At 38.0% G+C, this 13,205-nt stretch overlaps 1 protein-coding gene across 1 annotated transcript; it reads left to right on the forward strand.

Annotated features, from left to right (window-relative positions):
* Window positions 1-5,459: 5,459 nt before the first annotated feature.
* On the forward strand, window positions 5,460-8,352 carry LOC132859781 (glutamine synthetase-like). Its single transcript, XM_060890725.1, has 6 exons — window positions 5,460-5,637; window positions 6,149-6,310; window positions 6,450-6,596; window positions 6,842-6,969; window positions 7,724-7,923; window positions 8,019-8,352. Exons 1-6 carry the CDS (start codon window positions 5,466-5,468, stop codon window positions 8,350-8,352), a joined length of 1,143 nt encoding a protein of 380 aa, XP_060746708.1. The 5' UTR covers window positions 5,460-5,465.
* Window positions 8,353-13,205: the final 4,853 nt, after the last annotated feature.

Here is a 13,205-nt window from a genome sequence, read left to right on the forward strand (position 1 = left end):
TTTAAGTGTCGTTTTGTATACAGTATGTCTGGTGTCTCACTTTTGCTTCTTTAAGAGATAAGAAGCTAACCCTGTCTGTCAAGTATTATTTAGAAGGCAAACACTGAAAGTAGCTGGGCTAAGAACCAAACAAAACTAGCCAGAAGATATTAAGAACATTACGAGTAATATAGCAGCCCAAAATTAGGTTATTTAATGTTAATACTAAATATAATTATGTAGACATTTAAACTAACAGAATATTCTTATAAGAATTGTCAACCTGTCTCACATTTGTTATAAATAATAAAATAATTTCTCTCTCAGCATTAGATAGGATACGTTTTTGACGTTGGACTAACACTGACTATCAAGAAGTTTAAACATGTAAAAAAAAAAAAAGCTATTACTTATAGTATGTGTAGAGAAACAGATGATGCAGTGCAACTAAATGATGAGTTATTTATGAATAAAAACACACCTTTTTTTGCACTTGCTGCTGATCCCCTTTTACATACTTTTACAGGCTGATGCTCTGTCTCTATATAGGTGCAGTAGAAAATTTTAGAAAATGAATCGAGACACTAATTCTAACTCATTTTAGAGAAAATACAGTATCATATAGTGTCAAAAAAAACAAACAAACATATAAGCAACTCTATGTGTCACATAATATGACACCCAATGTAAGTGCACTGATTCATTACTTTAGTGAAGAAAAATGGATCAATTCTTCTCATTAATATTCGTATTGAATTAAAACTAGACATTCATTTCAGGAGGTTAAGGTTAAACTTTACATGGGAAAGCATGCGTTGAGTTGAACGAGTCTATGACGACACCCTTAGCAACGGTGTGATGTCTCCACGGCAACATCCTCCCCGCTTCTGTCCTCGCGCGCACCTCGGAAGCATCAGTATAGCTACCATGAACCAAGCAATGCAGGGACGGTCCATGAGGGCGTGCGTGCGTGTGCTCACACTTTAATGTTCAGCCTAGATAGAAGTCCGCATGGCTGGGATGGAAGGACGATGAGTGACAGCGTCTCACGCGCAAGCAGCCCACGCGTTTTATGCCACGCATAAGCACGCATCGTCCAGATGCTTTAAAGCGTATAGACTCTCTGCACCTCTCGTACAGCGCCATGGACCCTGCGGTGCTCATCTTCCTGCTGTACTTGATGATAGCGCACGACCTGGTGTGCGGACTGATTCAGTACAAGGCACAAGCGGCCAAACCACACAAGAGAGCCGCTCTGACGTGGCGCTCCAGGTGAGTTTATTGTTTAATTGTCTTTTAAAGCATGTATACTTGTCGTATCTGAACCTAGATGATCTCGGATTACAAGGTGATCTGGATCCAGATGCATCTAGATGTTAAGATGCAACTGCAAGTCTTTTTGCTTTTAGAATGATCACACAAAACTGTTTACCAACTAGATCCTTATGTCCCAAGTGTCCAACCCTGGTCCTGGAGTCTCAGCTGTCCTACACACACACTGATTTAACTAATAAGTAAATAGACAGCAGGAAAGCATTAAACTAGGCAGAACATTGGGTACTTCATTATCAGGACTGTGAATCTGTGACCTATGTAATTTGTTCTTTTATCACAATTAGTGACACTGCAATGAATGTGCAGCCCAACCCTGGAACACTGATCATGATGCAGCAATAGATTCTGTTTAGGATATGACATTGTCTATGACAGGGCACAACGCTCACACATTCACACCATTCATTTCAGAGGAAATCCACAAATCCTACACGATACATAGAGTAACCCAAACTGAAGATTGAGCCAGGGATCCTGGAGTCATGCGATAGCAGTGTTACCCAAATGCATCATTATGCCACCCTGAGGATAATGTATATATTACAGTAGTCTTCACACCATCCCACAGTTATCAAAACGTCCATGACAGTATAACTGAAGTCGGTGTACGATATAAAATATATCATATGTTATGAAAAATCATCAATGCCAGCCAAAGCAGAATTTGTACAGTATCATTTGAGTGTGTCTGCATGGGTTTCCTCCAAAAAACAAGCCAATACTTGGATTGACTACACTAAATTCCCATAGGTGTGTAAATTTGAGTGAAATTTGTCCTGCAATTTGTCCTTTCCAGCACCTTCAGACTCTACATCTTTGGTAGAACGTTGGCAAAATGAAGAACGTTATTCTGTATCAATCTTATTCAAACAATAAATAAAGATTAAATTCAATGTAAATAAATACATCTCAAGGACAGCATGGGGGCAGCAACTACCCTTGCTAGCTAAAGATCCTGGGACACTGGTTTATTCCTGTGCTATCAATGTTGTTAATGTGCAGTTTTACATATTCTGTCTGTGTACAGTATGTATGGGTTTCCTTCAGGTTCACCAGTTTTATGGTACCGTTCTGGTGGTTCTAGATGTGAATAAGTGTGTGAGTGTTGTATGCACTGAGCCTTGTCTCATGTGCAGTGTTCCATGGGGAGGCTTTTTGGTTAAAATATGATGCATTAATCTTTTTCTCGCCTTTCAGTGCCCGTATCTGCCATGGCCCGTGGAGAGTCAGTAGCAAGTCTGTGAGGTCAGATAGACTCAGATGGAAGAAGACCTGCCGTATAGTTAGGAAAGCATGAAATGAAGAAGAATGGTGTCTATAATTAACTCCATTTAATTTACACTATGCCACATGCTGCCTTTTACCAAACAATTATTGTCATTGTTTTGTTTAACAGTGGAGTTTAGATGTTGTTAACATAAATGCTCTCTGTATGGTGCGTGATTTGTTGTATTGAGAATGAGGTGCTATTTTTATCTATGTGATGTGTCAAAAGGATTTCTGTACCAGATACTGATTGTTGTCAGATGTTTCCATACACAAATGTGGTCCATTTAAAGAAAAAATAGCAACTGTGTTTTTGTTTTTTTGTAAGTTGTTCTGGATGCAAATGTCTGCCAAATGAATTAACATATATGTAAATATCTATGTTATGTATTCTAAGTTGAGAAATGAAATAAAACAAACCAACAATGACCATCATCATCTTCTTCAATGTTCTCTGAGTGGGTGGTGACAATGACAATTATTCTTCACCTCTTCTAATTCCAAGGCTGCTGCCTCAGCTTGAGACAGCCTCAGCTTGCTTTTTGCCTGTAACAACACCGCTCAGCGCAATAGCAAAGTACTACATCATCAGATCCACAAATGCACCATAGTAATCAGGTTGAGTGATAAGCATTGAAGTGAATATGAGCTATAGGAGCTGACAGAGCTGACAAGTATACAAGCTGACAAATTTCACATTGCTGACATTAGGGGCTGGATGTAATGGGCTGGATGTGAATAAGGTGGAAGAAGGCAACGTACAGAGGGCTTCTGGTGGTGATGAGTCATCTGTGTTCTGTGAATAGTCCTAGAGCCTGAACACGATTTGTGCAGCAATGGAATAAAACATAAAAAATAAACATACACAATACAAGTTAAGCGTCTGTACAACTCCAGTGAATACAAATCAAGTGGCAATACATCTCAAATGTATACAACTTGTGTATTCAATACTTTTCAAGTCTATTCAACACTATTCAAGGTTTTTCAACTTAAGAGTACACAACTCAAGTGTTTTCAATACAAAGATATTTACAAATTAACACTAACACTAAGTGTACGTAACGCAAGTGTATGCAATACAAGTTCCTTGTATGCAACTCAGATGTATTTGTACCCAAATCAATGCTAACACAACACAAATTGATTCAACTCAATTTAATTGCATTCAATACATCTCAAATTGGCAATCCAACCAAATTTTCAGTTTTATTCATTTCACATGTGTTCAACACGTTTTAAACGTCAATACAACTCAAGTATACTCAATTCAAGGGTATTCAATGCAACTTAAATGGCCGTTCAATTCAAATTTATTTAATACAATGTGTCAATACATCTCACATGTGTGTTCATCTCAAGTGAACTAAATTTAATGTGATTGGCAATAAAATTCAGCTGTACCTAACTCAAATAAATACGGTAAAACATACGTAAGTCCCAGTACAACTCGAATGTATTAAATACAGCTGAAGTATATTCAACCTATTGTATATTCAATAAAGCTACTGTAAACTGCCAACAAAGCTTACGTGTGCTCAGCTCAGGTCTATTTAATACAACTTATGTTTCAGTACAACTTAGTGTATTTAATAATTAATTGTTCAACATTCAGTAACATAAGGGAAATATCAAGTCCTGAATTTCATGCAGTGTCTTTCACAAAATATTGATAAATCAAACAAAATTATTAATTATTAATAACTATGCATAATTAACATGTACTAAGATGTTCAATTTTCAGATATTTTATAAACCAACAGAATCAGAACAATGACAATATGACATGACACATGCACATCAAACACACAAATTTACTTTTCCCAGAGACTGATTACTAATATTAAAGATTAAGTGTTGGTTCAGCTGAGGTAGAACTGCTGTCTTTACCATGACTCACTCCTCAATCAGCATTTCTTACAGATTACACCCTGGTGTATTTGTGAAGTGAAGTTAGACTGGACTTAATGAACAGTTCTGTTCCTCTGTGGCCTTGCTGGGTGTCCATGGCTCACTCTGCAAAAAACTGAGCTCTCTCTCATTACTCTCGTTGGCTCCTGGTATAGTTGTATAGCATGTAATTATGCATTGAATAAGGCGGATAACTGCCTCAGCAAATTAGAGTAATTTGTATTTCGGCTGACATTCATGCACCAGTGATTGCAGTTCTCCAAATGGATACATGGTGACTGGAAAAAAACAGCTAGTGTTTGTCTTATGTAAAGTTTTATTTATTTATTTATTTATTTATTTTTAATTAGATAACATATTTGTCCAAAGAGATTTAATTAGCTAATACATTAGACGAAACAGATTATTTATTGTCAAAGAAACACATGACCAGCAAATGAGTATAAAATGTAAATACTTTAGATTAGCTGACTTAGAAAAGGTTGTTGAGTAAGTTAAGTATGCAGTAATGAACTTGCAGTAGGTGTGGACTTTTTTTATGACATCATGGACAATATTTAAAAGCAGGACTCGGAACAATATTCAGGTTTGCAGTTCAATTTGTGTGCAGTTAAACAAGAGCGACCAAGTAATCCTCCTAAAGTAAGTCTCCTTTGTGTGTAAATCCTCTTCTTATCATATATTTATCCATGATGCTTAACTAATAAATTGTTTTATACTACAGTTCTATTGAATTTTGGAATCTAATTGTTCAGAAGCTGTTAATTATTTCTCGTAATAACAGCACAGGTTTATATTAATAGACTTGTCTTAATATGAAATAATATATTTTAGTGTATGCTTTACAAATAATCTAAAACACCCTTTCACTGGAAAAAAAAGTAAAACAACTTCAGGGTGTTAATAATAACTCTAATTTCTTGCTCAGTATTTCCACTTTTCTGTTTTTAAAGTATCTCTCCCTAGGTGCTGCCATGACGTACGCCTTGTCTGTTAGCTCACAACTAAATAAGGTGCTGCGCTCCCACTACCTCAGCCTTCCTCAGGGAGGTCTCTGTCAGGCCACCTATGTTTGGATCGATGGCTCTGGGGAAGGCCTTCGAAGCAAAACCCGAACCTTGGAGTCTGAACCCGGCAGCATAGAGGGTATCATAAGCACCTAGACTGAAATTATGCTTTAACTGAGAATTATTTTATGATACAAAACAAAACAAAAAGTCTGGACAATGTGTGCTTATTCTAGCTATTCAATCCAAATGGCATTATAGGAAAATAGAATGACAAACAATCCATCTCATTTGCATTTATCTCACTTTGTGTTATTATGTGTAATCAGCTGACATGCCTGTAAATTAAAGATTGCATGAAGATACAATCTGGACTCGAAAGAAATCAGCCCAGGCCTTATTTTTTTATACCGTTCTGTGTGTTATTTAACAAATGGTTAATGGTAATGTTATGATTGGTTCCACAAAAATGAATCCTTACTGATATCCTTTTTTGAATTTTAGACAAGGCGGATTAGCATCACATATATAAAGCAGTCCATGAAACATTTTCCTTGGGAAACTTTTTATATTTGATATTTAATACCAAATCGGTGTACTAAGGTAAGTAATTTATATTTTACACTTAAGACCTTTGCTTTTTGTGCTAGATATTCCAGAGTGGAACTTTGATGGATCTAGCACGAACCAGTCTGTGACTGCCAATAGTGACATGATCCTGCTTCCAGTGTGTATATTCAGAGACCCTTTCACTTTGGACCCTAACAAACTGGTGCTCTGTGAGGTGCTCAAGAACAACCGTAAACCTGCAGGTAAAGTCAAAGAAAACTCATTTGATTAATGGATTCGTAGATTTTATGTGTAGATTAATTTAAATTTGATTTTTAAATCTGTTTTTTTTAATGTTAATTTCTAATAAAATGTAAAATGTTTATTTCTGTTTTTATGTAGACACTAACCATCGGCATACCTGTAAGAAAATCATGGAGAAGGTGAAAGATTTCCAACCGTGGTTTGGGATGGAGCAGGAGTATACTCTGCTTGGAATAGATAGACATCCATTCTCCTGGCCATCAAATGGTTACCCCAAACCACAGGGTAAGAAATTCAGTCTTTATGTCAGAGTATACAGAATGGATTAGATGCCTGGCCATTTTATTATGCAAGACAAAAAGGACATGATTATCCTAATTAATATAACAGCTATTTGCACATGAATTATTATTTAAATAGAAACATGGAACACAAATTTTTCTGTAGCTTTGGAATAAAAATATATGCCACATTTCCCTATCTATATAAATATTATGTGTTTTGTGTGATTTTCCTTATCTCTTTATCAGGACCATATTATTGTGGAGTGGGTGCAGACAGAGCTTATGGTAGAGACATTGTAGAGTGTCACTATAAAGCATGCATTTATGCAGGCATCAAAATTTGTGGTACCAATGCTGAGGTGAAGCCCTCTCAGGTGATTACCAAGTTCCATTTATTTTGTTCATTGTAGGTCATTTATAGAGTTGAGGTGACATTTTGATAACCAGAGGTAACTCAGACATAATTTCTATTCAGAGTTTAGGTTAGAGTTGCACAGGTAGAGCAAAACTCATATGTCACATTTATATGCGTTTCTGACAATTTTCTTGAGTGATTATAGCTGAAGTGAAGGGTAAGTTAAAAAATAACGCACATAATTCTGTATTGTGATAGTACATACTGCATTCGATTCAGTACCTACGTACTGCTTGGCTGTTGATGCTATATATACAGAGCAGAATATGTGTGTAATATGAATACAATTTGGACATAACAGCTTTTTCTAGTTAAAGCTTTCAAAAAATTAACAATTTATTCAGGTGAAATTAAACAATATCAGTTTAACCACATGGAAAAATGTTTAACACTTATACAGTAGCAATCAAAAAAGCTTTCCACTACTTTAAATTATAACAGCTCTTCCATGCCAGACTCGTTACATTATGGGACAGTGTGATGTGCACAGGCTCTATACTGCAGAATCTTATTGGAAAGAGCAGGTCGTCTAGGTATTTTCCTCACCTATTGTTTGTATGCACACTGAGAATTCAGTCATACTATTGGCATACTGTTTGTCACCTAGAGAAGGACGTATACTGATATTCAGACTGAACCTAAACTTTGGACGTAAATCACCAAATCTGAATATTTAAAGGTTCAAAGCTGCATTTTTGCATGTCTCTGTACAGTGGGAGTTCCAGGTCGGTCCATGTGAAGGAATTGTAGCAGGAGATCACTTGTGGATGGCACGCTTCCTATTGCACAGAGTGTGTGAAGACTTTGGTGTAATCGCCACTCTGGACCCCAAACCCATCCCAGGGAACTGGAATGGAGCTGGCTGCCACACTAACTTCAGCACTGAAGCCACTAGAGCAGAAGGAGGGCTGGAGTGAGTGCATTTTTATACATGGATAGACAAACAGTGAAATGTTATGTAACATTAATCCCTTATGCTTGTCACTGTGCTTTTCTCCACTATATTAGGCATATCGAGATGATCATAGAAAAATTACGCGCACGTCATGTCCAGCACATCCGAATCTCAGATCCTCATGGTGGGCAGGACAACCAGAGGAGACTCACAGGCTTTAACGAGACCTCCAACATCCATGAGTTTTCATCTGCTGTGGCTAGTCGTGAAGTCAGCATCCGCATCCCCCTGCAAGTTAGCCAGGACAAGCGTGGATACTTGGAGGATCGCCGGCCTGCTGCCAACTGTGACCCATATGCTGTGACCGGTGCTATTGCTCAGACCTGCCTAATGGAAGATGAGGAGGAAGATCTCTTGAGTGATCTGGATATTAATGATTTGGAGTAAAACACTCCAAATAACACATAATCACATGGTCCTATGTAACTAAATATATAAGAGGTTTAGGGATATATGTGTGGATATATTGAATATACAGTATATACTGCATATGTTACAAAAGAGATCCGTGCTTGTCAAAGTTTGGGTAATATTGGATACATATATATTTTATTTACCATTTTCTTGCCATGAGACACTGACTGACATGACAATTTAGAGTATGAAATCCCTGTTAATAATCTATGACAATATTCTTAAACGGGGGGCACGGTGGGTTAGCACGTTCGCCTCACACCTCCAGGGCCGGATTTCGATTCCCGCCTCCACCTTGTGTGTGTGGAGTTTGCATGTTCTCCCCGTGCCTCGGGGGTTTCCTCCGGGTACTCCGGTTTCCTCCCCCCGGTCCAAAGACATGCAGGATAGGTTGATTGGCATCTCTGGAAAAATTGTCCCTAGTGTGTGATTGCGTGAGTGAATGAGAGTGTGTGTGTGTGCCCTGCGATGGGTTGGCACTCCGTCCAGGGTGTATCCTGCCTTGATGCCCGATGACGCCTGAGATAGGCACAGGTTCCCCGTGACCCGAGGTAGTTCGGATAAGCGGTAGAAAATGAATGAATGAATGAATGAATATTCTTAAACTATCTACCCAAGGGTTTCTTACATGACATGTTTTCTAATCCTATCTCAGTCTTTCCTAGATAAAATCCTCGCTCTCCCAAGTGATATAAAATATCTACTCTCAGTTTTTGTCAGGGGGGGGCACGGTGGCTTAGTGGTTAGCACATTCACCTCACACCTCCAGGGTTGGGGGTTCGATTCCCACCTCCACCTTGTGTGTGTGGAGTTTGCATGTTCTCCCCGTGCCTCGGGGGTTTCCTCCGGGTACTCCGGTTTCCTCCCCCGGTCCAAAGACATGCATGGTAGGTTGATTGGCATCTCTGAAAAATTGTCTGTAGTGTGTGAGTGAATGAGAGTGTGTGTGTGCCCTGCGATGGGTTGGCACTCCGTCCAGGGTGTATCCTGCCTTGATGCCCAATGATGCCTGAGATAGGCACAGGCTCCCCGTGACCCGAGGTAGTTCGGATAAGCGGTAGAAGATGAGTGAGAGATGAGTTTTTGTCAGGGATCAGCCCGGACTTTTGGCCATGTGCTATTGTTATTGTTGTTGTCACGTGTCTGCCCCGCCTTCGTTTACTCCTCCCTGTCTCCACACCTGTTCCTAATTGTGTCTCATTGTCTTTTTGTATTTAAGTGAGCCGCGTTGCCGATGGCAGCGTGGAATCATTAGTTGCATGTAGTCAATGTTAGTCGTTGTTAAGTGTTGTCATTTCTATTGCTTCACTTATCGTCCTTTTTATTATGTTGGCTTTGTAGAAGCCAAAATTCTGTTTTCCTATTTAAGCTTGGACAAAAATTTATAAAATTTAATGCAGCCTAGGGCTTTCGAGCCACATGCACCAAATTCAGATATGTTGTAGACCCTGGTCTGAAGTTTGTTGCTCTTATTTTTTATAAGCGATCCGAATACCGGTACTTCCGGTACCGGGTCTCAAAGTGGCCTTTTTCCCCATAGACTCACATTATAAAATTTGGAGGTTTATAACTCGGCAAGCTTTCGAACTACCTACACCAAACTCGGCCAGTTCCTTTAGGATGATACTCTGAACAAACTTTTAAATTGATGTATCGACTGGCCTTTCGGTTGTCCTGCCCCCAAAATACGCAAAATCAAAAAACTTTTTACAACATTGACATGTGACATATCAAAACACTCAGAACAATGAGGGGAACTTCCTCACATGTATTCTGATGACGTCATCCGAATACTCCTGAGGACGTTCCCCTCATTGGGACGTCACGTGGGCATGTGATATATCAAAACACTCAGCACAATGAGGGGAACTGCCTCGCGGGTATTCTGATGATGTAACGTGATGTCACGTGAAAATCAAAAATTAGCACAACATGAACATGTGACATATCAAAACACTCAGCCCAATGAGGGGAACTTCCTCAGGAGTATTCGGATGATGTCACATGCTCTTCTCCACTTGCCTCCAAATGTTTTGGCACCCTATCTTTCTGTCCACTTGCCTCCAAAAGTAACACTGGCCCTTATGTCCACTTGCCTCCAAAAAGCACCGGCCTTTGCGAATACTTGCCTCGTCAAAGCCAACGTCAAAGTTTGTTGCAACGAACTTTACAAATCTAGTTATTTATTAAACCCCATTCCTTTGAAGCTATCCTGTGTACAGGTCTGTCTCCTTCCTTCCCTGGATGTGACAGTTTTTTCATGGCAGAAAAAAAAACTAACCAAATATCCGAAAAAGCAATGTTCAGCTCTCTGTATCTGGCTCTGTCGTTCAAATAAATAGTCAAGATATTATTGTAACATTTAAACAATGAGATTTCAATAGTTGGATAATGTTCGGTGGTATTATTTTACATCTGAAGAGTTCCCTGACTGCAAAACCAAAGTTGAGATTTCAATATACAGGAGGTATAAATGAAAGGCTCTACACAACAAAGTCATAAAGCTATATCAAATCATATATTTCTTGCAGTGTCTTTCACAAGATTTTGATAAAACATAATCTATAATGAATACATGTGTAATAAAAATAGACAATGTTCAATGTTCAGCTATTTTAATAGCAAATATTTTGTTCTAATCCATGCAAATTCAGCTCTGTTTGAAGCAACTTTGCAGTCTCACACAAACTAGATGCAAATCGATGCAATTACAATATGCAGGATAAATGGGTACGACTTTCCTATTAATTTGAACACTACTTTGACCACTAAAAGCTTAATTAAGTTAAAACAACTTAATTTTTATTACAAGTTTATTAAGTTTTGGTGATATTAAGTGGTCAAATTTCAAATTTTAACTAATTTTGATTCCATTCTACTCTGAAATGACCATGCAATTTTTTTGTGGCTTATTTTACTTCAATCAGAAGAAATAACACAGCAATTCATTTTTCATGACAAATCTGGTTTATAAATAAATAAAACCAATACTTGGACAAAAGGAAAAATTATCCAGGACTCCCGGGAAAATATAAGCATTTTTTCTTAGTTACTTTTGTCTTAGTTTCTGGTTTTACTTCAAGAAAAATAAATAAAATTAAATAAAAATAATAGTAATAAATCACGTAAAAAGTGATAAATATATTTCAACAACATAGACAAACATGCCAGATTATTGGGTTGACCCTAGCCTAAACTACATACCCCAAAAAGACCATCTTGTTAAACTAACAGCCCTGGAATATTGTCTCAGACAACCAACATTCATGTATCATTAACTGTAACTGTCAACAGTACAGCTGCTGTATGTGTATGAAGAATAAAACCTTTACACTGTAAAAAAAAAAGTTGAGTTAACTTAAAATAATAAGGCAACCTATCACAAACACTTTTATGAGTTTACTGAACAAACAGGGTCTGAAGACCATGCATCTCAAAGTATTTTGTTAAGATCCTTAGTTCTCACAACATATTGTCAAGTTTACCTAACAAATAACAAAACAAACTAGATTTGTAAAGTTCGTCACAACAAACTCTGATGTTGGCTTTGACGATGCAAATATTTGCAACGGATGGTGCTTTTTGGAGGCAAGTGGACATAAGGGTTAGTGTTGCTTTTGGAGGCAAGTGGACAGAAAGCTAGGTTGACAAAACATTTGGAGGTAAGTGGAGACAAGCATTTCCTGAGGAAGTTCCCCACATTGGGCTGATTGTTCTGATGTGTCACTTATCCAAGTTGTAAAAAGTTTTTTGATTTTGCATGTCATTTGACATGTGACACGTGTTTAGTATTGTACAGTTTTCAACACTGAAGCAACATATTTGTTGAATAAACTAAGTATTATTTCTGAGCATTTCAAATAAAAATATTTTAGTTCAGTTTACTTTTTAAATTTTATTTAGATAACTTTTAGTAAGTTGGCTTTTTTACAGTGTATACATTTAACAGTGCAACATTTCAGAAAGACAAGAGCCCAGTTCCTTACATTTTTATGACAATAGTTTTTAAAGACATTACCTTCAGGCTAACTTTTCAGACAAGTATATTGCAGTTCCACTGGGTAGCTGAGGTTATAGTGCATATATCAGCCCCATTAGCAGGGCACAGGCTCTAGGTACATGCAGGTCTTGCAGCCTTGTGCTAGCTGGGTCAGAATTTGTGGCACCTCTAGTTACGATAATCTTCATTACTTTATTCATAATATCCACATTATCCTAAGTAGGTCAGAATTAATGTCAGTATTTTAAGTCATTTAGTCATACCTCTAATTCTAGCCACAGGAGTTGCAAGCCAGTGATTTCTGTGGGTCCCAAGCCCAGACAAATAGAGAGGGTTGTGTCAGGAAGGGCATCTTATAAAGTATAAAGTGCACCAAACTTAAACATGCAAATCATCCTAGATTAAGAATGACCAACAATGGTACTGTTGATCTACAGGGTGCAGGTGGAAATTGGGCTACTGTTGGTCGAGGAAGGAGAGGAGGGAGAAGGGTTCGTAGGCAGAGAGAGAAGAGAAAAGGCAGGAGTACAGTTCTGAGAATAGGGACTCTTAACGTTGGTACTATGACAGGGAATGGTAGAGAGCTGGCGGACATGATGGATAACAGAGAGAAAGAGATGGTAAGGATGTGCAACAGATAAGGGTGATTAAAGATAGAGATGGAAAGGTGTTAACAGGCAAGGAGAGTGTACAGAAAAGATGCAAGGAGTATTTTAAGGACCTGATGAATGAGGAAAATGAGAGGGAAAGACAGGAGGAAGAGGTGAATATTGTAGAGCAAGTAATAGGAAAGATTAATAATGATGAGGTGAGGAACGCTCTGGGG

The sequence above is a fragment of the Tachysurus vachellii genome, chromosome 17, assembly GCF_030014155.1.
Source record: "Tachysurus vachellii isolate PV-2020 chromosome 17, HZAU_Pvac_v1, whole genome shotgun sequence".
In the NCBI taxonomy this organism is placed as follows: Eukaryota; Metazoa; Chordata; class Actinopteri; order Siluriformes; family Bagridae; genus Tachysurus; species Tachysurus vachellii.